This window comes from Macrobrachium rosenbergii, chromosome 25, assembly GCF_040412425.1.
Source record: "Macrobrachium rosenbergii isolate ZJJX-2024 chromosome 25, ASM4041242v1, whole genome shotgun sequence".
Lineage (NCBI taxonomy): Eukaryota > Metazoa > Arthropoda > Malacostraca > Decapoda > Palaemonidae > Macrobrachium > Macrobrachium rosenbergii.
The window spans coordinates 9,241,372-9,268,019 of NC_089765.1; the positions used below are offsets into that span (position 1 = coordinate 9,241,372).

Here is a 26,648-nt window from a genome sequence, read left to right on the forward strand (position 1 = left end):
CGTTGTGTTCTCTCGTGGCCGCGGGGATCTGAAGAGGAGCTTCGGCGATCGGCAGCGAATGGTTTCGCGGAATCTTAGGGGGTGCGTCTCGTAACTTTCTTGCGAAGTACAAGTAATGGCTTCCCACCCTTACTTCGACTGGATTGGACTGGATTATAAAACTGAGGCCAAAGTCAGAGATTCGCACTTAAAAAAAAAAATTAATATGCATACGATTATACGCACAAATACAGATTCATACACTCCAATAAACGCACTAACACAGATTAATCTTCTTCTTCGTTTTAACGTGCTTTTTCCCATTTTTACATGGGGTAAGCACGATGCCTTCTTTTCGAAGGACTTTGATTTGGCGTTGGGGTAGGCCGTAGCCTCGAACGGCTGCCCTGCCATGTTCACAATCTTGCATGCATATAAATAATTAACAATCTTGGATGCACTTAAATAGACCTTTATTTCTCTTATCGCCCTAATGATTTAAAACATTCGACGCGGAGTCTAAAGCATTGGTGAGGATTGGAAAAGTCTTAAAATCCATCATCTAGTTTAGTTTCATCATCACTGATGAACTGCAATTGCAGCCCAAAATCTAGAGGTTTGTTGAAAGATATTGATATCTTATTTACTTTTCATATTCGTTTCCTAATCAAGTGACATTCGGGAAGCATGAAACCTGGACCCACGTATCAGAGCAGTGTCGGGTACCTTTAAAAAAAAAACTATATAATTCTGTATATTTTTCCAATTTATTTTTCCTCAGCAGTGACTGCAGATCGTGGATTAAGGTTAACAACGCCTTTTTCTGGAATTCTATTTAGAAATTTTCAGTTAAATGAAACCTGCCTCCTTCCAGATGGTGACGGGCGTAGTGGGCGTGGTTAACCTACTGTTGTGGGGGAGTTTTGGCCTAGTTGCAGAAGTTGAGTGCTCGTGGGCATGGGAGTGGGACAGGGACAATTATTCTCCCATCAACAGGTAAGTCTGTTTATCACTGGCCATTCAGCTGTAGGTAAATAGTCTACGAATTTCTTTCCACTCACAAATGACCATTCATTTTCATGTTTCATAACTGTTTAACTCAAATTTAATATGCCATTATTCTCGTAAAATGTTTCGTTCGAAATATTAGAAGGCGTCTCCAGTATATTTGGTGTGAAATTTTGTGACAAACCCTCTATCTATGTATTGACGCCGACTCTTAAATCTTTGGATACGTCCATTAATTCTCTTTCCGTGACTGATCTTCGTTACTTAGTAGAAATCTGCTGAATTAATCTGCGTGACGAGCGTTGGTTTGTGTGAGTCTAGATTTTGTTTCTGTACCCTTCAATTTCTGCACCATTCTGTGCACACTTTAGAGAACTAGTGTGCCATCTCATATACTTATTATACACTTCACAATAAATATATATGTATATAAACTTTTATATAAATATATATATGTATATATATATATATATATATATATATATATATATATATATATATATATATATATATATATACATATACATATATATATATATATATATATATATATATATATATATATATATATATATTAATGAGCAATAAAACGCTTAAATGCTTGCTTGGTCTATTCCAGTTCTGGTAAAATGTATCCGAACTCGACAGGTATGTGCACAAAAGAGCGTGTAGAAAATACCTTTCTTCTTGGCCAGGTAATTAACGTTACTTCGTTCTGCCCAGAACGCGAGTTCGAACCTCGTCCGGGAGAAGCAGAACAACGCAAAACAAGAAAAAAGACCGACCCCTTTCTTTCAAAGGACAAGTACCTCCTTCTACATGCATACCACCAGTGTCGCTGTGCAACACCTGTATGTACCGTATAAGTAAATTTGTCATTTACCAACTGTCCACAATTACCTGTGATCAGGATTACAGAAGTTTGTCAATGGAGATACATAGTTTTGTCGTGTAAATAGTTAGAATGCGATAAAAGACATTCATTTGTATATGTGTATATATATAGTAATAATCAACACACGATCACGTGTGGAACAGAAATAAATACTGATTCACATCAGGATCAGAACCAGATCTTTCAATTGAAAGGCAGGGCGCTGCCCAGCGCCCTTCCTTTCAATTGAAAGACCTGGGTTCATCTGATGTGAGTCAGAAATTATATATATATATATATATATATATATATATATATATATATATATATATATATATATATATATATATATATATGTGTGTGTGTGTGTGTGTGTGTGTGTGTGTGTGTATGTAATTAATGAACAATCACAATCCTGAAATGCATTCCAGGAACCCCAACTATTTATACATATGGCTGAAAAGGCTCCCCATGAAACACGTGTGGAAGCAGCCTTGCATCAGTGATCACTGAGCTGTGTGTATTCACTCGCTATATCTGATACCACGCTTATGTAAATCATAATTTTCTTTGACGTTTAACGTATTGAACATCAGCAGCATCTGAAGAGCTGGCAAGAAAAGACATCCTGGAAAAGATAAGAAACCCATTTGAAATTGAATGCCTAGTGTGATGCAATCCAGCCCATAACAGACTTTCTTGGAATCTCATCTCTCTTGGATCGGTCTCATAGAAGATCTCGCACGTCAGTCCCAGGCACAAAAAAGGTTCGCATGTCTCAAGGCTTTTCTCTCCCCGAGGGGTTTTATCACTATTTGTCTGGATATACTGTGTGTGTATATATATATATATATATATATATATATATATATATATATATATATATATATATATATATGTGTATATGTGTGTGTGTGTGTGTACATATATACAAGGTTAATAGGTTTATGTATATATATATACATATATATAAACTAAACCTATTCTTTTAACAGGAGTTGGCTCCTGGGGATCGACAAGACAGCAATTGCTGTCACGGTCAAACTTTAGCTGCTTAATTGTGGAGGAACCTCATATGTCAGAGTTTTACAACATTAGCTGCTCAACACACCTAAACAGAAGTCTTATCAGTAGCACATTAAAATACCCTAAACACACTGTACTGTTTATCAATGGCTTGTATACGCTCTCTTTCTGTATATCGATTCAGTCAGTGGAATCTCACTACCACCTAGTCACTTCCGCCTAAGGAAGTGCTGATGGACTTGGATTCCAGTGCACTCTACCCAAAGGCAGAGGAATGCTAGTATATAGCTAAGTCCCTTAGTAGAGGAAATCCCACATATATGCAGGATAAACCTCTTTCTTGAGGAGTTCCTCGTTGGACGGGTCGATATCGTACTCAGCTAGTACTCTGCTGGGCCCGCGTTCGACTCTCCGGCCGGCCAATCAAGAATTAGAGGAATTTATTTCTGGTGATAGAAATTCATTTCTCGCTATAATGTGGTTCGGATTCCACAATAAGCTGTAGGTCCCATTGCTAGGTAACCAATTGGTTCTTAGCCACGTAAAATAAGTCTAATCCTTCGGGCCAGCCCAAGGAGAGCTGTTAATCAGCTCAGTGGTCTGGTTAAACTAAGGTATGCTAACTCTTTCTTGAGGACAACAGAAGCACATACATCATTTCAGTCTCCTAGCTATGGACTTTAAATGCAGTGACAGTAAGTGTATGACCTGTTCACCCTAGGAAGTGAAATGGTTTGGAGTCAAGTCACAACTGGACTTCAAGGCACAGGGGCGCTTGAAGAATGGTTGTGGTCTCCATGGTGGTAGGAATGGCCCCTAAATGGCAGATGAGCCTGTTCACATAGTCCTAAGGCAATCACAACTTGAATTCTGCAGAATGACACTAAAATAATTTTTTTTTGTGGTCCTGCATGTTGTGACACTAAAATGAAATTTTTATTGTGGTCCTGCATGTTGTGAAAGCCAGCATAAAACCGGGAGCATAAGTTTTGCAGCCTCATAACTGGTATTTTTGTGCAAAATAATGAAAGTTCGTGAAGCACTCCCAATTTGCAGACCTTCAGTCCAGCCAACTGCAGTGAAGCTAAAGGGCATGTAGCCAACAACCTCATCCTATACACATGCCGAGAAACCTGAAGGCTGCACCCTTATTCCATCACCTTTAAAATTAAAAAATAAGTAAGGTAATATATATATATATATATATATATATATATATATATATGTGTGTGTGTGTGTGTGTGTGTGTGTGAGTGTGTGTACTTACAAACGGCATGAACACATTTGCTACAACACTACTTGTCATTGCCACCACTGGGCTAGTACTAGGATAGGTGACCACCATGAATTGCCAGATGCCAAAATCACATAAGCCCCTTAAACATCCGTTGTGCAGACCAGCACATTCATCTCCTGTGGTGTTCCAGAAAACTAGAAGGGTAACATTTTCTGGTGCCACCCTCTCCTAGGAGATGATGTGTATAGCAAAGAAGAGGTACACTTCTTAGAAGCCAACTAGTTCTTCAGGTTTTCTTTGTCATGTAAGGGGTAAATGTAACAGTATAATGTCACTTGTAAGTCTTTGAGAGGAATACTTTGATTTCAAAGTTCCTTTTTTTTGTGTGGAAAATAAATATAAATCTAGCCTTCACCTGATAGGATCTAGAGGGTTAGTTGGACGCGGATGGAAACGATGGATATCTTGAGAAAGCCTGAAGTGCAGGTGAAGACACTATTAGGAAAAGGAATAGCTTTAGAATCAGTTCTCCTGAGAAGTAAATTAAAGGAAGAAGCGTCAGTAATTTTACAGCCATAGGCAAGGGCAGGACAAACAGAGCCAGAATATCTCGCTTTCGGAACTGGAACGAAGAAAATCATTTACTGAGAGAAAACAATGTTTGAATATGCGAGTTCAGCATGACAAGTCAGCAGTAATCTGAAAACCCCAAATTGTTATCGGAGGTAAGATGTTCATTAGACTTTTGTTGAAAGGAAACTGATTAATGGAACGGGCGAATAGACAAAGAAACTTCAGAAAAAGCACTGAAGTACAATGAATCCATGATGTCCATTGTTGGCTTCTCATACCTTCTTTTTTTAGTACTCTCTCCTTCCAAAGAAGAGTTTTTCGCCAGCTTATAAAACGTTGTTGGTTATGTTATGGTTCTTATGTGCGAGTATGTACTGGTTATTTACTCTCACGGGCATTTGTATTGGTTATTTACTCTCACGCATGTGTTTGTATTGGTTATGTTACGCTTATGTGCACTTTTATTGGTTGGTTACATTAGACTTATGCGCATTTGTATTGGTTACGTTACATTTACGCGTGTTTGTATTGGTTAAGTTACACTTATGTGCGCGTTTGTATTGGTTACACTACACTTACGAGCATTTTTGTAGTGGTTATGTTACATTTATGCACGTATTTGTATTGGTTACATTATAATTACGCGTGTTTGTATTGTGTTACACTTAAGCGTGCTTGTATTTGTTATGTTACACTTACGAGCGTGTTTGTGTTAGGCAGATGTGGGGGTGAATGGAATTTATCAGATCTGATAGATCTGAAGAATATTTTTAGGCACCTATTTCATTCAGAGTTGTCCCTTCCTTCTAGGAAGAGTCCTCAAATAATATAAATCAGGTACCCGCCAGTACAGTGGTCAAATGAATACAAGCGAGACCTGAGTCTGTAAAGCTAACTCGTTCCTAGCGGCAACCATTTAATTTTCCTTTGGTTTCTAAATTAATCAAGAGCTAATGCCTCTAATAGTTCCTTCACTATTAACGGAATTAGATACTCCGAAGTTTATGACAGTAAAGAGCATTTGAATATTCTACTGCTTAAGCATAGTAACTGGGCGAAGTGAAACGGCTGAAGATGAATACTACCTTATCACTTCCTGACTATCTTTCCTGATGTGTTTTCTGTGAATTTTTAGTTTTCAATTAGGATTGGAAATTCAATATTCAATGGAACTTCTTACATATTCGTTTTATTTGCCCCATAAAAATCCAGCACACAGAAATTCCAAAAACAATCTGAAAGTTAAATCTGTCAACAGTGTTGACAGTTATAAGATAAATATTTTCAAGGGCCCATAGTTCACTAAAATGTACATTACATTTGGGAAAGAACTCTGAGTTACACTCGCAGTTAATGTTATAGTATGATTACATTAACTGCAATGAACTGGCCAATTAATTACTGGCTTACTGGTCAATGTAACAATTGCCTGTATTCTAGCGAAATTTGGCCCGTTAAAAGATATAATGACCGCAGATTTATTCTAAATCATCTAAATGACGTTGTCCTGGCCATTCATGCGAAGGAACTGCAGTGATGATGTTTCAATTGCAATCAATCAGTCAGTGGAAGAGAATTACTGCATTATTATTAAAATACAAAGTTCTGTTCCATAATGAAACTTTGGTTTCCATCTAATGGATTTCAGACTACCAATGCTCATGGGGTAGAACCTAACCCTCTCATTACACACCAATTTTCGTCAGGCTTATCTGCAATATGACGTGGACAAAGTCAGAACTTTTATAAGTTTTTATGTACTATGTATCTATCTATCTATCCATCTATCTTTATATATATATATATGTGCATATATATAATCATGAAGCTACAAATGTCGCTTAATATCAAATTCACGCTACCTCGGGAACATCCCCGATGGGGAGTTATCACCGAAGGAGAATTTATAAGCGATAAATGGATTGGTACTGCCGGGTCGCGATCCCTCGTCACATTATCCAGCAACTCCAGTCGACGTTCTACCACTGAGCTATCAATCTATATTTATTATATATATATATATATATATATATATATATATATATATATATATTTTTTTTTTTTTGTAGCATGTTTTTTAAGGGCATTGAGATATGCATTCTTAGACTCGGAATTTTGTAAAAATTTACGACGTAGGAATTATGTTAAAATACCCAAAGTTTTAATCGACAAATCTTACAGAAAAGCTAGAAACATTTTTTATTCCAATAACAATAGGGAGCCTTTGGTGAGAGAAAATATTTTGACACTTCCATATAACGCGTAAATCTTTTGTTTCATTAAAAATTACTGACAAGATAACTGTTGTTTGTTAGAAGAACAGACACTTCAGAATATCATTGTTCGTAAAAAACAAATTAATGGCTGTATTTACACGATTCCTTGTGCTGGATGTAGTAAATACCTTGGTCAAACTGGTAAAGAACTAGATTAATCGTCTAAAACAGCACGTTACGCAGTTCGAACAGGGCAATTGACAAGTGCTTTATTTGTACATATGAATGATTTTAACCATTGTATAGACTGGAAAAATTCATCTGAGAAAATTTTTGTAACCACATTGTTAAGAGAAATATAATTGAATCTGCCTTTATTAAGCATTTTAACAATCAACTTATGAATATTAGTTTGGGTCTTTAAATTAGATAGTTACCTTGTTCATAAAATTGTAGGGAAGTACAATGTTACCTTTTAGCAATAGCCTGTTCTAACTGTAGTTTCAGTTCTTAAGTATTTTTAAAGTATTTTTTGTTTGGTATGTGACAATTTGACTTCAAACTAGTGATTGCATTCAGTAATGATGTTTAGCTTGTTAGTGGCTTTGATCTTTGTTTTGTGAAGTTTTCTTGTTTATGTCTATCTTTGTTTATTTTACTTTGTACCCTGAAGAAGTACGCAATACACGAGCGCAACCTGGTCTTTAATTTTCACCTTATGTGGTCAAAGTCACGTATATATTTGTCACGTGCAGTTTGCATATATATATATATATATATATATATATATATATATATATATATATATATATATATATATATATATATATATATAGAGTGGAAAAATCTACAAAGGCTTTCAGCTTCAGCCCCTGAAAAATGAAACCCTGACTGGCCACAGAACTTTAGCCCACCAGGTTCAGCAGCTTCTCACAAGGCACTCCTACAGTGACTTACTTACATGTCACTTGCAGTCTTCAAACCTTCTAGGTGACAAATCACCTATGGCTATGATGCAGTCCACAAGCCACATTAAAATGGGTCACAGCCAACTAATCCAGTTAGTTGCATCTCTGCATCTTGTATGAGCTTCAAAACACTGGTAACGTCAGAGCAACCTTGTAGGCCAGCAACAGGTGAACACGAATGCCATAAACCTTGTTCTGTCCCACTCCGCAGTAACTGAACCTTCAGTCAGGTTCAGAAGGGCAGACATACAGTTCTAATTCTGAAAAATTACAAGTTTGATGAAGAAGGTGGACTACGTCCTTGAAGCAATCACAAAAACCCTCTTCCTTCTGGATCACATGCTGTCTCAAAGCCTAGGACGATGAGATCAAATACAGTTAGGTATTTCAGTTCGTGATATCTGACTTCTTGCTGCCACTCACCTGTGCCTGTCAAGCCCTCGACCTACTCAACATACCACTGGGATTATAACTGCAACTGCATCACAGGATGAATTTGAGTGCCTCCTGACACTGCAGGGCCTCAGTGGTGACAGGAGACAAGGCCCTGCTGACTATGACCAACATATGGGCTACCCTCCTAATGCCAAAGGAACACCAATGGTGGGCCTCCTGAAGAAGGAAGATGAGTTGCTGGAAACCTCCAAACTCTCACAACACACCACACACAACGTCTACAAAGCTAGAGAAGACCAGAACCAGGACCAGAACCTACATAACAATGGAGTGACCCAAGCCAGTGCTGTACAAAAGTGCTCCCACCCATCCATCTTCCGCATATGCCACCACCAGTTAAGGAAAGTGACAAGGAACTGTGCCTCTGGGTGCGGCTGGAGAAAAACCAAGCCGGGTGGCCACCCAGGATAATCATAGTGGCCACCACAGGCAACCCACACAATTCTGCATCACACACCAAGCCTCTAGCAAGAAGTAAATCCACCCTCTGGCATCATCAGCGGACCACGAGAGGTCCCCAGACACCGAACTGCAACTTGTGGCTGCCAGCTGTAGCTCCATGCTATTAAATGGCCATCTCAACCTCACCCAACACCTAATTAAGAAGAAATACGGGTGGAATTTCAACATTGCTGATATCCACAACCCCTGCTCAGACACTTCAGGATACTGGTGGGCATCACCTATTCTCATCTGGACCGCGCCTCTTTCTAGATAACTCCACCCACCACCAGTCCTAAGCATCTGTCATCTGTAAGATTCTTTGATAGAACCCATGGATCTAAATGTCCTCCTACAAGAATTTCCAGACATCTCCGACCCAAGGTCAAATAAACTCCAAAGATACCAATGAAAAACTGCATACACCACCATATAAAAATGACATGCCCTTAGCCCACCCCAAACCCCACTAGTTGACACCAGGGAAACTAGACCACACAAAAAGAGGTTTTCAAAGAACTGGAATGTATAGGCCTTTGCCAGAAGGCTTCCAGCCCCTGGGCCTCAACACTCCAGCAAAAACATCAAATGGCTCTGGGAACCCATGCAAAAACTACAAGTGCCTCAATCTACAAACAGAGCCCATTCATTACCCATTTTGAAACATGGCCCATATCACCACCACCCTGCAAGTTGGACCTGATGAAGGGGTACTTTCAAGTACAGGTACACCCAAGGACATACCCATGGTAGCAATTATCATGTCTCTCTGTACCTAACATATAACTTCTTCATATTTGGCCTTTCGAGCTCTAGTGCCAAGTTCCAAAAGCTAAAGAACAACATCCTCGCTGGCCTACCCTTCTGCTGTGTTGATGGCATCCTCATATTCTAATATCCAAAAAGAGCACTGAAACCTAATTAGAGCCATGCTGTTTCTACTCCAAGACAATGACCTGGCTGTATGTACTGACAAATGTTTTATTAGATCATTATTCATTGAATTCCTGGGTCACAGGGTATCTGCCAGCAGTTTCTGCCCCCTACTCTCCAAAGTGTCAGTTGTCAGAAATTAGCCTATTTCTAAGTAGAATCAAAGAACTAGAGGAATTCACAGAATGGTGATGAACTACTACCACTAAGTCCTCCTAGGAATCTCATAAACCGTGATTCCCCTCCACAGAAAGAACCAGACACTTAACTGAGGCACCGCTCAATACAAATGCCTCCAAAAACCAATAAGAACTCACTAGCAGATGCAACCCCTCTGACATTCCCCAAATCCCCAGGCCAGACTTATGCTCACAACAATTAAAAGCAATGTTGCAAGAGATACCATAATTGAACAGTCAATCAACAAGACAACTCAATCATTAGGTTACTTCAGAAGAAAACTAGCCCAAGCAGAAAGAAAATACAGCACCTTCGACATAATTTTTGCCATCTGAGTACCTTACACTTAGGGCATCTCCTCGAAGGTACTTCTTTCACCATCCTAAAGGATCATCAGCCAATGGTACATTTCCTCACCAAAAACCATGATGTTTACTCCACCAAGCAACAGCATCAACCCTCAGCAACTGATGACTTTATGTGTACCAAGTAAGAAAACCCAGAGTAAAATTCAATGGGGCCCATCTAGGAATTAATTATGGTAAACTTGCAGGCTAATAACTCAAGACAGTGAAACAAATAACTACTTGCCAACCATCACAAATCGATGATGGAAAAACGTCCTCAGCACCAAAGGGTAAACCATCCACTGTGACATCAGTATCAGCTGTCTGTGCCCTCTAGTGCCCATGGTTCTCAGAAAAAAAGTATTTCACTCATCTATGGCCTCTCTACACCCCTGGGAGAACCACATCAAAGTTGGTTACACAGTAATTCATTTGGCATGAGGCAAAGAGACATGAAGTTTTTAGACCTAAGAGAGCCAAGGGTCAAAGAAATAAAGTAATCCAGCATATGAAATCTGGCAATGGTGACTGACCTCATCCTGGATGACAGTTTTGCCCCTTACACTTTAACATCATAAGAAAACTATTCCAACCGACAGCTGCAATGAAAAAATTTACAAGATGGCCGGAAGCCATACCAATGTCGGAAGCAACAGTGTATGCCTACTCTGAGGCACTACTTGATGGCTGGATTAAGCATTTCAGCATTCACAACAATATAACGTCCAACAGAGGACCAGCATTAGTCTACGAGGTATTTACCTCCCCAGCCAAATTAATGGGGGCAAAACTTCACCACCCTAGCACCTACAACCCAACCACCAACAGCACAGCAGAAAAGACCTCATGATCCCTCAGGGCTAACCACATTGTAAGGTGCAACAGACACAAATGGAAGTCACAATTACTCTGGGTCCTCCTTGAGCTTTGTACATTATCTAGAGAATGACAGGGTATTTAGCAAAATGTCTCCCCACTGACAACACCAGCCCTCTAAGCTTCCCAGGTTTGATGGCAAATCCAGGTTTAACCTTCAGGTCCAACAGCCTCTCACAGAGCGCTCTCACAGCCATGTGGTAAAACATCACTTGCATAAGTGCTACATGGTCTTTGAACTATGTGGGTGACAGATCATATGTAACTACTATTTGGGCCACAAGCTGTAATAAAATGAGTTGAAGACTGCTAATGAAGTCAGTTACTTATCCACAGCTCCTGTAAGAGTTTCCGTACAGATTCAATAGGCATACATCCTAGCACTGATGTCACCTTTGTCCAAGCACCTGCTGTATCCCAGCAATGATATACAAGATGGGTGTATTATGGGGTTGACCCTATTAGCAATCAGATCAAACTGACTTCAAAGAGAAGCCTGAAACACCTTAAGAAGCCTCTACCTGTCCCACACAGTCTTTCAGGCGCGGGTAGTAAATCACAAGTAAAAATGACCTCTACAAAATCAGCTATAATGTTAAACAAATCTTTGGAGACTAAGCCTAGATCATAATAGCCATGAAGTGTGATACAGCTGCTTGCCAATAAAAGAGAGGTGTTAATCCTACATGCCTGCAAAAGTAGACAATGAAATGGGAAGAGATGTTTCAAAGAGTAAAAATTTTAAAAATTCTGTTAATTTCACACATACATACATACGTACGTATATATAAGATTTATGTCACACACAAGTGACCTTTTTTCTCTTTGCATATAGCAAGCCACAAATATCGTTTAATACCCAATCCACTGTCTACTGTTGTTACTAAACCAGACGGTGGTTTCAATCCTGCTGAGGACGAAGCACTTGTCAATTATAATCCCCCTTTGGTGTGAATTATCCCCAAGGTATAGTGAACTGGATATAAAACGATATTTTTGGTTTAATATGCGTATACATACATACACACACACACACACACACACACACACACACACACACATATATATATATATATATATATATATATATATATATATATATATATATTTCAGGTCTCAAAATATCTTGGAGTGTTGAGATATATATATATATATATATATATATATATATATATATATATATATATATATATATATATATATATATATATATATATGCACACACACATGTAAGCAAATAGGTATACCTCAGCATTCTCAAGATATAGAAGTCTGAACTAAAAAATTAAGACATTCAGTTTTTTTTTACCTGTTTGGTATCATACCTCATTCAGTGGCAAACTGATCCTTGTTTTCAAGAATAATAGTTGCTGTTTTTGAAATATAGTAATTATATAGAAGTTTTCATAGAAGTTTTTGCATTCTAAATTCTTGCCTTCAGAGTTGATTCTTCTATGAAACGGCCATACTAATGAACAATGACATTATAAGTATGTCTGTCTGTCAGCTTTTCAATAATGTGAATTCACATCATGTCAATCCGTCAGCATTTGTCTGTCTGTCTCTGTCGCTTAGTTATGAACTCAACTTCTTACAGGCACTCCAGAATACCCCACGTGGGCGTGAGACGCTCCATTTACGACAGGTTCTGGGGAGAAACCACTCCCAACAATCCTTTCCTGCCAACGCGCCCTTCAGCACCACGTATTCTCCCTCGCCTGAGTGAGAATGACTTCATTGTCAGAGGTAAAGAAAAAAAAAATACCATCTTCTCGGTATCTTTCTTTGATTCAATAATCCATTCCTGATAACCTGAGCCATGGCAAATGGTCCATTGGCAGTTCGCAGTTTGGTATTTAAAAGTACCTCCATGAAATCCAGAGGAGAGTCTTGGCACCGCGTTAGACGACTCCTACAGGAATTAGTCTAATACAGCAAAGGTTATATAAATATACTTTTCAAGCAAGCAGATCCCTTCAGTCTATATTCTGTGAATATTTCATGACGAAAAGATAAAACTTTCAGGAAGAGATACAATGCAAGAAATAACCTGTCAATAATCTGAAAAAGTTAGGTCAGGATGTTTGGAATGCAATGAGCTTCAAGGAGACTGTCTAGATAACAGTTAAAAGTTTGAATTGCTATGAAAGGACACGTAAAAGCTAAAAGTTTGTTACAACTAATACTGTCAGAGCTGATACATGTCTCACTAGTCAGAGGTTCATTGTTTATGCCAAATTCTTATTCTTATTCTTCAGTAGCTGGAACCCATTCATATGAAACAAGCCCCCCACAGAGGCCATTGGCTTGAAATTCAAGCTTCCAAAGAATATGGTGTTCATTAGGAAGAAGTAAGAGGAAGTAAAGGGGCATACAGAAAGACGAGATCTCACTTATTAAAAAAGAAAATTAAATTAATAAATAGATAAACAGATAAAAATGTATTAAAATGCAAGGCGATTCGTATTAGAGTAGTAATGCATTGCATCTTCGCTTGAACTTCTGAAGTTCCAATTGCACGAAATCCTCAGTAGGGAGGCCGTTCCACAGTCCAACGGTGTGAGGAAGAAGGGACCTCTGGAACTGAGAAGTTCGACAACGAGGCACATTTTACTGCACACTGGTGCTGCTGTTCAGAAAGAGTAAATGTAAATAAGTGAATCACCTTTGCTGGAAAGATATTGCTCGAAATTAAGAGTAAAAAGCTGGGCTATTTTATAACACTGCAAAAGTATGAGAGAAACACATTGAAATGTTATCATTTTTACAGATGATGACTACGACGAGGACCTCCGAAATTCTCACTGGTTCCCACAAACACACCACCCTGGTCAACAGACACAGTCCCTGGCAGAACTACAACACCTCTTAGAGGGGAAGGTGAGCGTCTAAGCACAGCCGGGTTTTTCCAGTTCTGAGGAAATTGTCGTAAGATTGTGTTTGTGTCGAGTGTTACAATAAACCATACGCAAAAGATACAAAATTTACTCATGACGTTTTTGTTATCGAAGAAAATATATCAAAATTTGGAAATTATCTTCGTGTGTCTCATGATACCTGGAAATTGTACTGTAGTTAATATGCAAAAAATCACAACAGAAATAAATAAAAAAAAAAAAACTTCAGACTTAGCATTTCTATTAATGTAAACAGGACAAATAAGGTTCAAAATTTTATGTGTAGTTGTAGTAATTCTGGTCATAAGTCTGTCAACTTATTTAAGACGAAGTAGTTTTATATGGAGACGAAACATTTTTTCAGAAATTTTCAGTCCAAAAGCACTGACTTGCATAATATTTAATACAATGAGAGAATGTTAACCCATTTCTAATTAGAGACGGTTAGAACTTCCTTAACTTTTGGATCGCAGGCAGATCATAAGTTTCTTTAGGGTCATTTATTTAAGAGATTATGTATTGCTTTGTACTAATAAATCTTTATTTATCATCACCTTTCTTATTCCTGATGTACTGATTTGAATATATGCCTCCTTCTTATCTTCAGCTTGGACCTATTGATAATCCTGCATCACCACAGCAACGTAAGAAACCAGTTATGGTCTCTCACAAGGATGAAAAGGAGAAGAAACAGAGAACAAAACAAATCAAGTATCGACAGCGTTTCAGCCAAGACTCTGCCCCATCCCCTCCAGCAGCAGCAGACAGTTCCAGTTCCTTGCCAGAGAGAGGCGAGGGCCTTCCCCAGCTCCCAGACTTCGGAACAGGTGCCTTCGCCCACGACGGCCATTTGGTGGCCGATGATCAACAGTTCAGTAAGGATATCCTTCAAGAGTTCCAAGAGCCTTTGAGCATGCAAGAGCATTTTACTAACAGCAAGCAGTTCCCAAAAGATTTCATCTCTCCTGAACAACTACCCAGAGACTTTGGGGTTCAGGAGACATCATCCAATGACCATCTAACAACTGACCCTTTCGTCAGTGAACTGGAAAACCAGAATTCACCCTTCCAAGAACATATTCTTCTTAGTCCTTTATCGAACAGCGACTTCCAGAACCCGGATCATTTGCTAAACTTGCACTCTGACCAGACGTTAGGCGAAGTAGATCTACCTCAAATCTTCCCGGACTTGGGAATACTGAGAAATCTCGATCAGCAAGGTAGTTTCCTTCACCAGGACAGTCTCGGACACCTTGACATGCCGAACTCTCAGAGTCCTGACATCCTTCCCGAGACTGGAGACGGGCTCGAGTGGCTACCGCCTTCTTTGTCAGAACTGAATTTACCTTCTCACAATCAGATGATCGCCACACTTGAGCAACAAAAGCTTTCAAAGGAGGCCCATCGAGGTACTCGAACTATTAGATCCTCTAATCCAGATCCAGGTGTTGTATCAGTGTTGTATTGTGTTCTAGTCAGCAGGTAGACATCTGCATGTGTTCTTCCGACATCTTGGTGGAGGCTGGTAAGAAGTACAATCTGTAGTCGGGCTTTCTCTATCTCTGAGGGGGGAAAGGAAGTAGTGCTTGTGCTTGTTAGCTGAGAGACATAAAAATATTGTTTAAAACGAGACACCTCTTGAAAGGCAGACAGTTTCTTGCAGCATACTGTACTCCAAACCTTCTATGAACTAGCCATAGGATACAAAGATTGAAATTGAGGGCTAAAGCTACTGCAGATCATTCATTTCAGTGGCGCAAAGATATCTTTCTTAGGAAGAGAACCGTTCAATGAGAATCAGAGTCAAAAGGTAGGATTACTGTTTGCAGTCTTTGGGTGCGAATGAATGTTTATCAGTCTGCTGAGAGGGTGTACGAATGCAAGTTGACATAAAAAGAATTCTTTCTAAGGTCATTTGAACTACAATATAGTAAGAACTCATAGTAAAATGTAGCTCTAGGCCAAATGTTAACTATTTTTTCCAAATTTTTTAGCTTGAACTGACTTTAGTTTTCTGCTCTTGAGTTTCAGCAAGACTATAATGGCAAAACAGTTACTCAAAACGACTCGAGAAATTCTAATATTATGAAAAGTATCACATGGCGATGCAGAGAAGCTGCTACTACAAGAAACAGTTTTCAGAAAGTCCCCAGAATGAACACAATATACACCCCCTGAGGCTCTCAACATTATTGCTTCTATACAAAAGTTTACTACCCTGGAAGACGGCTCTTTTGTGCTTCTCGAAATTGGTTTCGAGGTTTCTTCCAGTTTGTCTCCCTCATTTACGCCTAATTGTAGTTGTTACAATTGATGACGTATGTCCCTGTTTCGTCTTTTTTCCTTTATCTTCCAAATGCTATTTTACAAAGGAAATAACGAATAGTTTTGGTAAGATGAAATCGAAATTTGTGTTGTTTATTCACCAGAATCTAAGTGACATTTACTATGACAGGGTAATCTAACTTTCCTTCATTTAGCAAGCCACTTCCTTTTTGCTATTTTAGTGGTAAATGCTTCATGTTTATTTTTAGAAAGCATTGTCCAGAACCCCAGGAAAATAATCTAAATCGTGGAAACATGTGTTTATGAATTAATTTCTTCCTCTAAGTACAGTCTCAAAGCCAATGGGCTTTTAGGAAAAGAACTGACTGCCATTCATTTGAGCTCACAAACATGACCAGAGCAAACCAGAATGGTCAAGTAATCAGAAGATCTGGCAGAAACTGATATATATTACCTGTCTTTATAGAAATCCTCATACAGTTTTATTCCCTTTGAAGATGAAGCTCAAGAATTTCAAGTGTTTTATTATTATTATTATTATTATTATTATTATTATTATTATTATTATTATTATTATTATTATTATTATTATTATTATTATTATTAGTTCTTCGTTGGAGGGGTGGATAGAGCTGTCGCCTGGCACGCTGTTGGCCCAGCGTTCGACTCTCCTACCCGCTAATGAAGAATTAGAGGAATTTATTTCTGGTGATAGAAATTCATTTTCTCGTCATAATGTGGTTCGGATCCCACAATAAGCTGTAGTCCGTTGCTAGGTAACCAGCTGGTTCTAGCCACGTAAAAATAAATCTAATCCTTCCAGGCCCAGCCCTAGGAGAGCTGTTAATCAGCTCAGTGGTCTGCTTAACTAAGATATACTTACTTATTATTATTATTATTATTATTATTATTATTATTATTATTATTATTATTATTATTAACTTGAGACAAACACTTGTTCTTTAGGAAAGCGGCTCTACAAAGCAAATGAGATATGTGTATATATATATGTTTGTATGTATATATGTATGTATGTATGTATGTATGTATAACTGGATCATGAAAAAATGGAACGTGATGAATATATAAATAAAGGCAATACATATTATATATATATATATATATATATATATATATATATATATATATATATATATATATATATATATATATATATATATATATATATATATATATGTAGATATACAAAATATATATAGATATAGGTATATATGTATATATAGACATGTGTATGTGAGTCTAGAGAAAACACAGGAAAAACCTGCCTTCTTGGCTAAAATCCGCAATCGAAGAGAGACATATGAATTGAGAGAATTAAGAAAAGGATTGATATTGGGGTTCCTACACCGAGAAAAATGGTAATGGTGTTAAGCATTAAAGTAAAACTCAGCAAGAAAGGGACATTTTTCTCGGAATGAAACTCATCTTGTGGAAGAGGAAGTAAAGATTATGGGAAAATGAAATCAGATTTTGGAAGAGATGAGGAGGGAATGAAGGGCGCTGATGAAAAGTGAGAATTACAAGAGAATGTTAAGAACTGGAGGATAAACTGAAAAACCTAAGGAATATGGGAAAAAATGAGGGTGCTATGGCAGTCAAAATGTAAAATAGAAAAAACGAATTGCAGTTCAGAAGATCAAATCAACATGGACTAGAAATCGGGGTCCATAACAGAAACTCTTAAGATTCTAAGGAGTACCGTGAGATATACTTAGCATGGGATCCACTGAATACTGAAAAGGAATATTTTATATGGAATCTTCTTGAGGAAATAGCACTGAGCACAAGAAAAAAAGAATTTTGAAAACGAAGAATATTAAAACAAGTAAAATATGCGCCGAAGTTTCCTCGGAGCAATCGAGTTTTCTGTACGGCGTATAATCAAGGACACCGAAAATAGATCTATCTTTTGGTGGTCTCGGTATAATGAGCCGCGGCCCATGAATCTTTAACCAGGGCATGGTGGTGGCCTGTTCTACATCGTTGCCAGATGCACGACTATGGCTAACTTTAACCTTAAATAAAATAAAAAAAACTACTGAGGCTAGAGGGCTGAAATTTGATATGTTTGATGACTGAAGGGTGGATGATCAGCGTACCAATTTGCAGCCCTCTAGCCTCAGTAGTTTTTAAGATCTGAGGGCGGACAGAAAAAAGTGCGGACGGACAGACAAAGACGGCACAATAGATTCCTTTTCAGACAACTAAAAGCAGTGGATGGAGCAGAAGACACACTAACAACTGACATTCAAAACAGAATCGAATTAGCAGAGAGAGAGAGAGAGAGAGAGAGAGAGAGAGAGAGTGAACCCAGGGCCTGGACATTTAAAGAAACCACCAACCTGACGAATTTCAACAGGGGTTATCTCGAGAGGAAGCTGAGCAAAGAGATTCTTTAATTATTTCAGAGACGAGGGGCTCCCGCCCCCCCACTCCACCCCCAAGGTCCATTAGAGCGTCCCACACCCCAAGGCATTACGAAGGGAAGAGAATTCAGAGCAAATATCAACTTAGCGGAAGGAAGAAGAAGAAGAAGAAGAAGAAGAAGAAGAAGAAGAAGAAGGAGAGGAGGAGGAGGAGGAGTCTAGCGGCGTCGAGTGATGAAATTCGCACTAGAATAAACTTGTGGAGAGCGGGACTATTACAAGGGACACATTTGGCAGATCCCCCCCCTTCCCCTTCCCCCTTCAATGACGAGAAGCAGGCGTCCTGCTGAGATGCTCGCGGTGTTAATGCTTTTGCTAAGCGGGCCAGAGTGGTTGGTTTCGCCTCCATTGGTGTACATGTGCACGCATGCGCTGTGGCACAAGTGTACAGCATCAAGCTTAGGGTCGTCATATATATATATATATATATATATATATATATATATATATATATATATATATATATATATATATATATACATATATATATACATATACATACATATATATATATATATATATATATATATATATATATATATATATATATATATATATATATATATATATATATATATATATATATATATATATTACGTGTGTATACGTATCCAACCCTCGCCCGTATCGCCACCATCATGTGTAAATGTGAGAATGTGCAAGTCAGTAACAGTAACATTCAGGGCATGTTGCATGTTGCATGTGCCTGCATGTGTTGCGCGGAGGCCCCAAGCCCCATTCATGAGGACCCCAAGAAGTCACTCTGGTCGTCTCCCGCATAGTTTCAGCGTGTGATGAATAATGCACTTTTTCATTCTCTCTCATTTTTTTTTTTCAGTCGTGTGGGTTTGCGCGTGCGCGAGCGGGCGCGTTGGCGATGGTGGCACATTGAGTTATCTAGTGAATGACGCAGGCAAAAGCGACTGTCGCTGGTTATTTTCGTGTGTGCTGCCTTCCATTGCCTGAAGCCTGAAGCCTGAAGCCTGAAGCGTGTTGTAGCTGTTTGCATGGCATCAACTGGTGCTCCGTTCAATTATGTTGTTTGCCTAGTCCCCCAAAGTCATATTTCATAATAACGGTCGCGCGATGAGGTCTTGTTCGCCCAAAATCATTTCCCACGCCCACGCACCACCGACACCTACACGCTTGCTAGTTTTATATATATATATATATATATATATATATATATATATATATATATATATATATATATATATATATATATATATATATATATATATATATGCAGTACATGGGTACATGAGAGTGAGAGAGAGAGAGAGAGAGAGAGAGAGAGAGAGAGAGAGAGAGAGAGAGAGAGAGAGAGAGTTAACTTTTTTCATCATTTTCACTCTCCATTATGACATTACAAACTCTTCATGGCTCCTGTTTTTATACACTTACCTGTGTGCATATATACATAGGTGTGTGCATATATGTGTGTGCGTGTGTGTGTGTGCGTGCGTGTGTGTGTGTGTGTGTGTGTGTGTGTGAGAGAGAGAGAGAGAGAGAGAGAGAGAGAGAGAGAGAGAGCTAACTTTCCATCACTTTCACTCTCCATTGTGACATTACAAACTCTTCATGATTCCTATTTGCATTCACTTAACTAAATAAAAAACAATATAATTGGTTCTCTCTTTGTCATAAAGTGTCTTTCAATTTTAGTGCTTTTTTTATACGTTTTATCGCCTTTCAATCTGTTTTTGCATTAATATTCTGGTCTAGGTTACCTTCTTTCACTAACCTGACGAGAGAGAGAGAGAGAGAGAGACTACCCAAATCAATTACAGCCACTGAAGGAGAAGAGGGGGCGTTTTATGTATCTATTCATTCACATTTCAGCAGATCACTAATGAGACTCTCGCCCTTGCAGACGCCTGCCACGCCCGTAATCTCCATTCCTGTGGGTCGAGACTGATCGACGAATTCGCCTTTGGACCGGATAATCCGGACAAATGTAGAATACGGGAGGTATGTTTCATCTTCTGGGTAAGAAGCGTTTCTGTTCCTTGTATCATTCAGAAGATAGGGATAAAAGCCTTCCTTGGGGGCCACTGACTTGAAATTCAAGCTTCCAAAGAATATTGTGGTGTTCATTCGAAAGAAGTAATAGAAGGTGATAAGGAATACAGAAAGAAGAGATCAATTGCTATAAAAGAAAAAATGACAAATAAATAAATAAATAAAAATGTAAGCTAAATTATCAAAATACAAGATTTGTTTTAGGGTAGTAATGCGTTGCATCTTCGCTTGAACTTGAACTTCCGAAGTTCCAAATTTCGCAACATCCTGAAGGAGACTGTACTACAGTTTAAAACGGTGTGCGGAGTAAAGGACCCCAGGGCAATTATTTTATCAGTATGTTTATTCTCCGGAAATAAATGAGATGATTGCGACGTTCGAATGATCAGTTAAGGAACGATTTTGGCAATCCACGAAAGCTGACATGAGGCCCTCAGATTAAAAATCGGGAATGGGAATGAAGCACTTTTGGGATTACCCTCTAACAACTTTTATATGATTGGAAACGTTTACTTTTTCCTTCGTTTACTATCTCTTATATAATTTTATGATAGTGACATATATTACTTTTTAATTCAGCAATATTTAACTGACAGTCTGTTACTAATGTTAATATCTTGTACGCAGACGCACACACACACACAAACACTAACCTATTATAAGAGTACTGTACGACTCTGGCTGTGACACAGCATATTATGTAACGTGGGTTTGTACCTGGGAATTACAGCAAAGCAAAGCAACCAATAAATAGCGAGTGGAATTAGAAGTTATTTGTAGGCTACTGCTCGTGAGATGTCGTTACGGAAATAACGATTTTCTCTGGAGTGAATGAGAGAAATTTTCCGGTCACAACAAATGAAAATTTTGAAATGTTTCCAAATTGTGCGAATGGAAATTTCAGCATAAGAAAATGTCCTCCAAACAACAGGGTGAAATTTGAGAGAGAGAGAGGAGAGAGAGAGAGAGAGAGAGAGAGGAGAGAGAGAGAGAGAGAGAGAGAGAGAGAGAGAGCGCCTAACCACTTCAATTACTTTTCGCAGCAAACTCGTAAAGATATATGCTAGTCACAATCAAAATGAAAGCTGTACATAATGGATATCTACAGAATACTTAAAAAAAAAAAAAACTACATGCATACGCAAGAAGTGGCTTTGAGTCCAACAAATCAACATTAAGATATTCAATGTAAATCTAATCTTTTCATGTAACTCAACATTAAAAGCAAATGCTTGCAAGCAACTCTTCTCAACAGGGCAGTATACCATTGTTTTAAAATCCCGTGACAGGACGTCGATTCATTCTATTTTGGGCCAGACAAGTAAGGAATTAAATGTCAGAATGAATCAACTTGAATATTCTTTAAGAACTGGCCAAAAGAATAATGCTTTTTTTATGTCTACCTATGTGAAAATCACATCCAGCTGATTAAGCCTAAGATGGAATATTTTTGTTCATAATCCTTATTAGATTCTGCATTAATACAAAGATGAAATATCGTCCATAATCCCTATTAGATTCTGCAGTAATACAAAGATGAAATATTATCGTCCACAATCCCTATTAGATTCAGCATTAATAAAAAAGATGAAATGTTATCGCCCATAATCCCTCCATGATTCTGCATTAATACAAAGGTAAAATATTATCGTCCATAATCCCTATTAGATTCTGCATTAATACAAAGATGAAATATTATCGTCCATAATCCCTATTAGACTCTGCATTCATACAAAGATGAAATATTATCGTCCATAATCCCTATTAGATTCCTCATTGATAGAAAGATGAAATAATATCGTCCATAATCCCTATTAGATTCTGCATTAATACAAAGATGAAATATTTTTGTCCATAATCCCTATTAGATTCTGCATTAATACAAAGATGAAATATTATTGCCCATAATCCCTATTAGATTCTGCAATAATACAAAGATGAAATATTATCCTCCATAATCCATATTAGATTCTGTATTAATACAAAGGTGAAATATTATTGTCCATAATCCTTACTAAATTAGATTCTGCATTAATACAGAGATGAAATATTATCGCCCATAACCCCTACTAGATTCTGCATTAATTCAAAGATGAAATATTATCGCCCACAATGCCTATTAGATTCTGCATTAATACAAAGATGAAATATTATCGCCCACAATCCCTATTAGACTCTGCATTAATACAAAGATGATATATTATTGTGCATAATCCCTATTAGATTCTGCATTAATACAAAGATGAAATATTATCGACCATAATCCCTATTAGATTCTGCATTAATACAAAGGTGAAATATTACTGTCCATAATCCCTATTAGATTCTGCATTAATAGAAAGATGAAATATAATCGCCCATAATCCCTACTGGATTCTGCATTAATACAAAGATGAAATATTATCGCCCATAATCCCTATTAGATTCGGCATTAATACAAACATGAAATATTATCGTCCACAATCCCTATTAGATTCTGCACTAATACAAAGATGAAATATTATTTGTCCATAATCCCTATTGGATTCTACATTAATACAAAGAGGAAATATTATTGTTCATAATCCCTATGGGATACTGAATTAATACAAAGATGAAATATTTTTGTCCATAATCCCTATTAGATTCTGCATTAATACAAAGATGAAATATTATTGCCCATAATCCCTATTAGATTCCGCATTAATACAATGGTGAAACATTATTGTCCATAATCCCTACTAGATTCCGCATTAATACAAAGATGAAACATTATCGCCCATAATCCCTACTAGATTCTGCATTAATACAAAGATGAAATATTATCGTCCATAATCCCTCTTTGATTCTGCATTAATACAAACATGAAATATTACTGCCCTTAATCCAAATTAGATTCTGCATTAATACAGAGATGAAATATTATTGTCCATAATCCTATTAGATTCAGCATTAACATAAAGATGAAATATTATTGTCCATAATCACTATGGGATTCTGCATAAATAAAAAGGTGAAATATTATTGTCCATAATCCCTATTAGATTCTGCATTAATACAAAGATGAAATATTATTGTCCACAATCCCTATTAGATGCAGCATTGATAAAAAGATGAAATATTATTGTCCATAATCCCTATTAGAATCTGCATTAATACAAAGATGAAATATTTATTGTCCATAATCCCTATTAGATTCTGCATTAATACAAAGATGAAATATTATCGTCCATAATCCCTATTAGATACTGCATTAGAATAAAGATGAAATATTATCATCCATAATCCCTATTAGATTCTGCATTAATACAAAGATGAAATATTATCGTCCATAATCCCTGTTAGATTCTGCATTAATACAAAGATGAAATATTATCGTCCATAATCCCTGTTAGATTCTGCATTAATACAAAGATTAAACATTATCGTCCATAATCCCTATTAGATTCTGCATTATTATCATCCATAATCCCTATTAGATTCTGCACTAATACAAAGATGAAATATTATTGTCTATAATCCCTATCAGATTCTGCATTAATACAAAGATCAAACATTATCGTCCATAATCCCTATTAGGTTCTGCATTAACACAAAAGTGAAATATTATTGTCCATAATCCCTGTTAGATTCTGCATTAATACAAAGATTTAACATTATCGTCCATAATCCCTATTAGATCATGCATTATTATCATCCATAATCCCTATTAGATTCTGCACTAATACAAAGATGAAATATTATTGTCCATAATCCCTATTAGATTCTGCATAAATACAAACATGAAATATTATCGTCCATAATCCCTATTAGATTCTGCATTAATACAAACATGAAATATTACTGTCCATAATCCCTATGAGATTCTGCATTAATACAAAGATGAAATATTATCGTCCATAATCCCTATTAGATTTTGCATTAATGCAAAGATGAAATATTACTGCCCCATAATCCCTATTAGATTCTGCATTAATACAAAGATGAAATGTTACTGTCCATAATCCCTATTAGGTTCTGAATTACTATAAAGATGAAATATTATCGTCCATAATCCCTATTAAATTCTGCATTATTACAACGATGAAATGAAATATTATTGTCCTTAATCCCTATTAGATTCTGCATTAATAAAAAGATGAAATATTATTATCCTTAATCCCTATTAGATTCTTAATCAATACAAAGATGAAATATTATTGTCCATAATCCCTGTTAGATTTTGCATTGTTACAAAGACGACATATTATTGTCCATAATCCCTATTAGATTCTGCATAAACACAAAGATGAAATATTATTGTCCATAATCCCTAAAGATGAAATATTATTTTGCACAGTCCCTAGTAGATTCTGCATTAATGCAACAAACAAATGAAAATAACAGTAATTCAAGTCCAGGCCTATATAACGTTTATCCAATCTTACACAAGATATTCAAAGGAGATTTAAAAAACAAACTGACGATTTTCAGTATTTCCTGTTAAATGTCTTGAGTCTGTTATTTGGGGAACAAGCTCAAATTTTACAACTTAAAATTTATTTAATAGCTTATAATTTATTTTAAAATCCTTTGATATCTGTTGCTGCTGCTGTCATTTCTGTTGCATGCAATTTGCTTGACAATGCCTTTGAGGAAAAGGCGAAGAAGATCTTGTAGACAGTTGTTGTTGTACTTTTATATATATATATATATATATATATATATATATATATATATATATATATATATATATATATATATATATATATATTATATATAAATACATAATTATCACGTCACCACAGGTGTAAAAACGAGAGACTGGGTGTAGGTCCTAACCGGTTTCAGCTTTATTTCCAAGCCATTGACGAAGGACTGATACACAGTGGTAGAAATCACAACAAATATAATATATAATATATAAATATAAATATATATATACATATACATATATATATATATATATATATATATATATATATATATATATATATATATATATAGTGTGTGTGTGTATATACTACAGACACAGTACAGACGAACATACGCAACCGTCTGAGACTAGAAAACACCAGAGACGTTTTAAGAAGACAGAGTTTGAGAAAGGCCAAGCGCAAGGACCTATGAGGAAAATTGAGAGTAAGAGGTCTGAAATGTGTAACAGAAGGAAAACCTCAAAGCAGTTGCACTAATAAACATTGTTAGAAGAGGGTGGAAGGTCAGATGGAAGAAGAGACAAAGGACTTGTTTTTGGAGGCAAAAGCTTTCGGTATAAAGGCAACCTTCAGCTTGATCTCCTTTGTGGAAGTGAATACTACATGCTGAATGATATTTCAATGAAAGAAATGTGCGTCAGTTGAGATGAGGCAGGAGGAAGAAGCCACCAAGACGTGAAATCATTGACACGAAAGCGCACGACATTATCCTACCCCCCGCCACCCCACTTCTTGCTTCTGTTGATATCGACAGGCAGGAACTGGGCAGTGATCACTGCCACACTCATGCTTTCACTGTTTAGTCGTGCAGGAATCCCTTGAACATGAAACCTCCCAATAATTGTGGAATAAAAAAAAAAAAACAAGTACAAAATTCGAGTTTCCTGTACAGAGTATACTCAAGGACACCAAAAATAGATCTATCTTTCGGTGGTCTCGGTATAATGCTGTATGAGTCGCGCCCCATGAAACTTTAACCACAGCCTTGTGGTGGCCTGGCCTATATAATTGCCAGATGCACGATTATGGCTAACTTTAACCCTAAATAAAATAAAAACCACTGAGGAGGCTAGAGGGCTGCAATTTGGTATGTTTGATGATTGGAGGGTGGATGATCAACATACCAATTTGCAAACTCTAGCCTCAGTAGTTTTTAAGATCTGAGGGCGGACAGACAGACAAAGCCGGCACAATAGTTTTCTTTCC

At 37.2% G+C, this 26,648-nt stretch overlaps 1 protein-coding gene across 3 annotated transcripts in view; it reads left to right on the forward strand.

The window, feature by feature from the left end:
* The window catches only part of LOC136852294 (uncharacterized), a 120,492-nt gene that overhangs the window by 88,921 nt on the left and 4,923 nt on the right, over positions 1-26,648 (forward strand). The window contains exons 2-6 of one of the 3 annotated variants that reach the window (XM_067126792.1): positions 854-975; positions 12,712-12,860; positions 13,885-13,994; positions 14,619-15,456; positions 20,618-20,715. In XM_067126792.1, the coding sequence (XP_066982893.1) occupies positions 854-975; positions 12,712-12,860; positions 13,885-13,994; positions 14,619-15,456; positions 20,618-20,715 (1,317 nt within the window). The remainder of the gene's footprint in view (positions 1-853; positions 976-12,711; positions 12,861-13,884; positions 13,995-14,618; positions 15,457-20,617; positions 20,716-26,648) is intronic. The other 2 variants (XM_067126793.1, XM_067126795.1) reach the window with 2 other exon arrangements.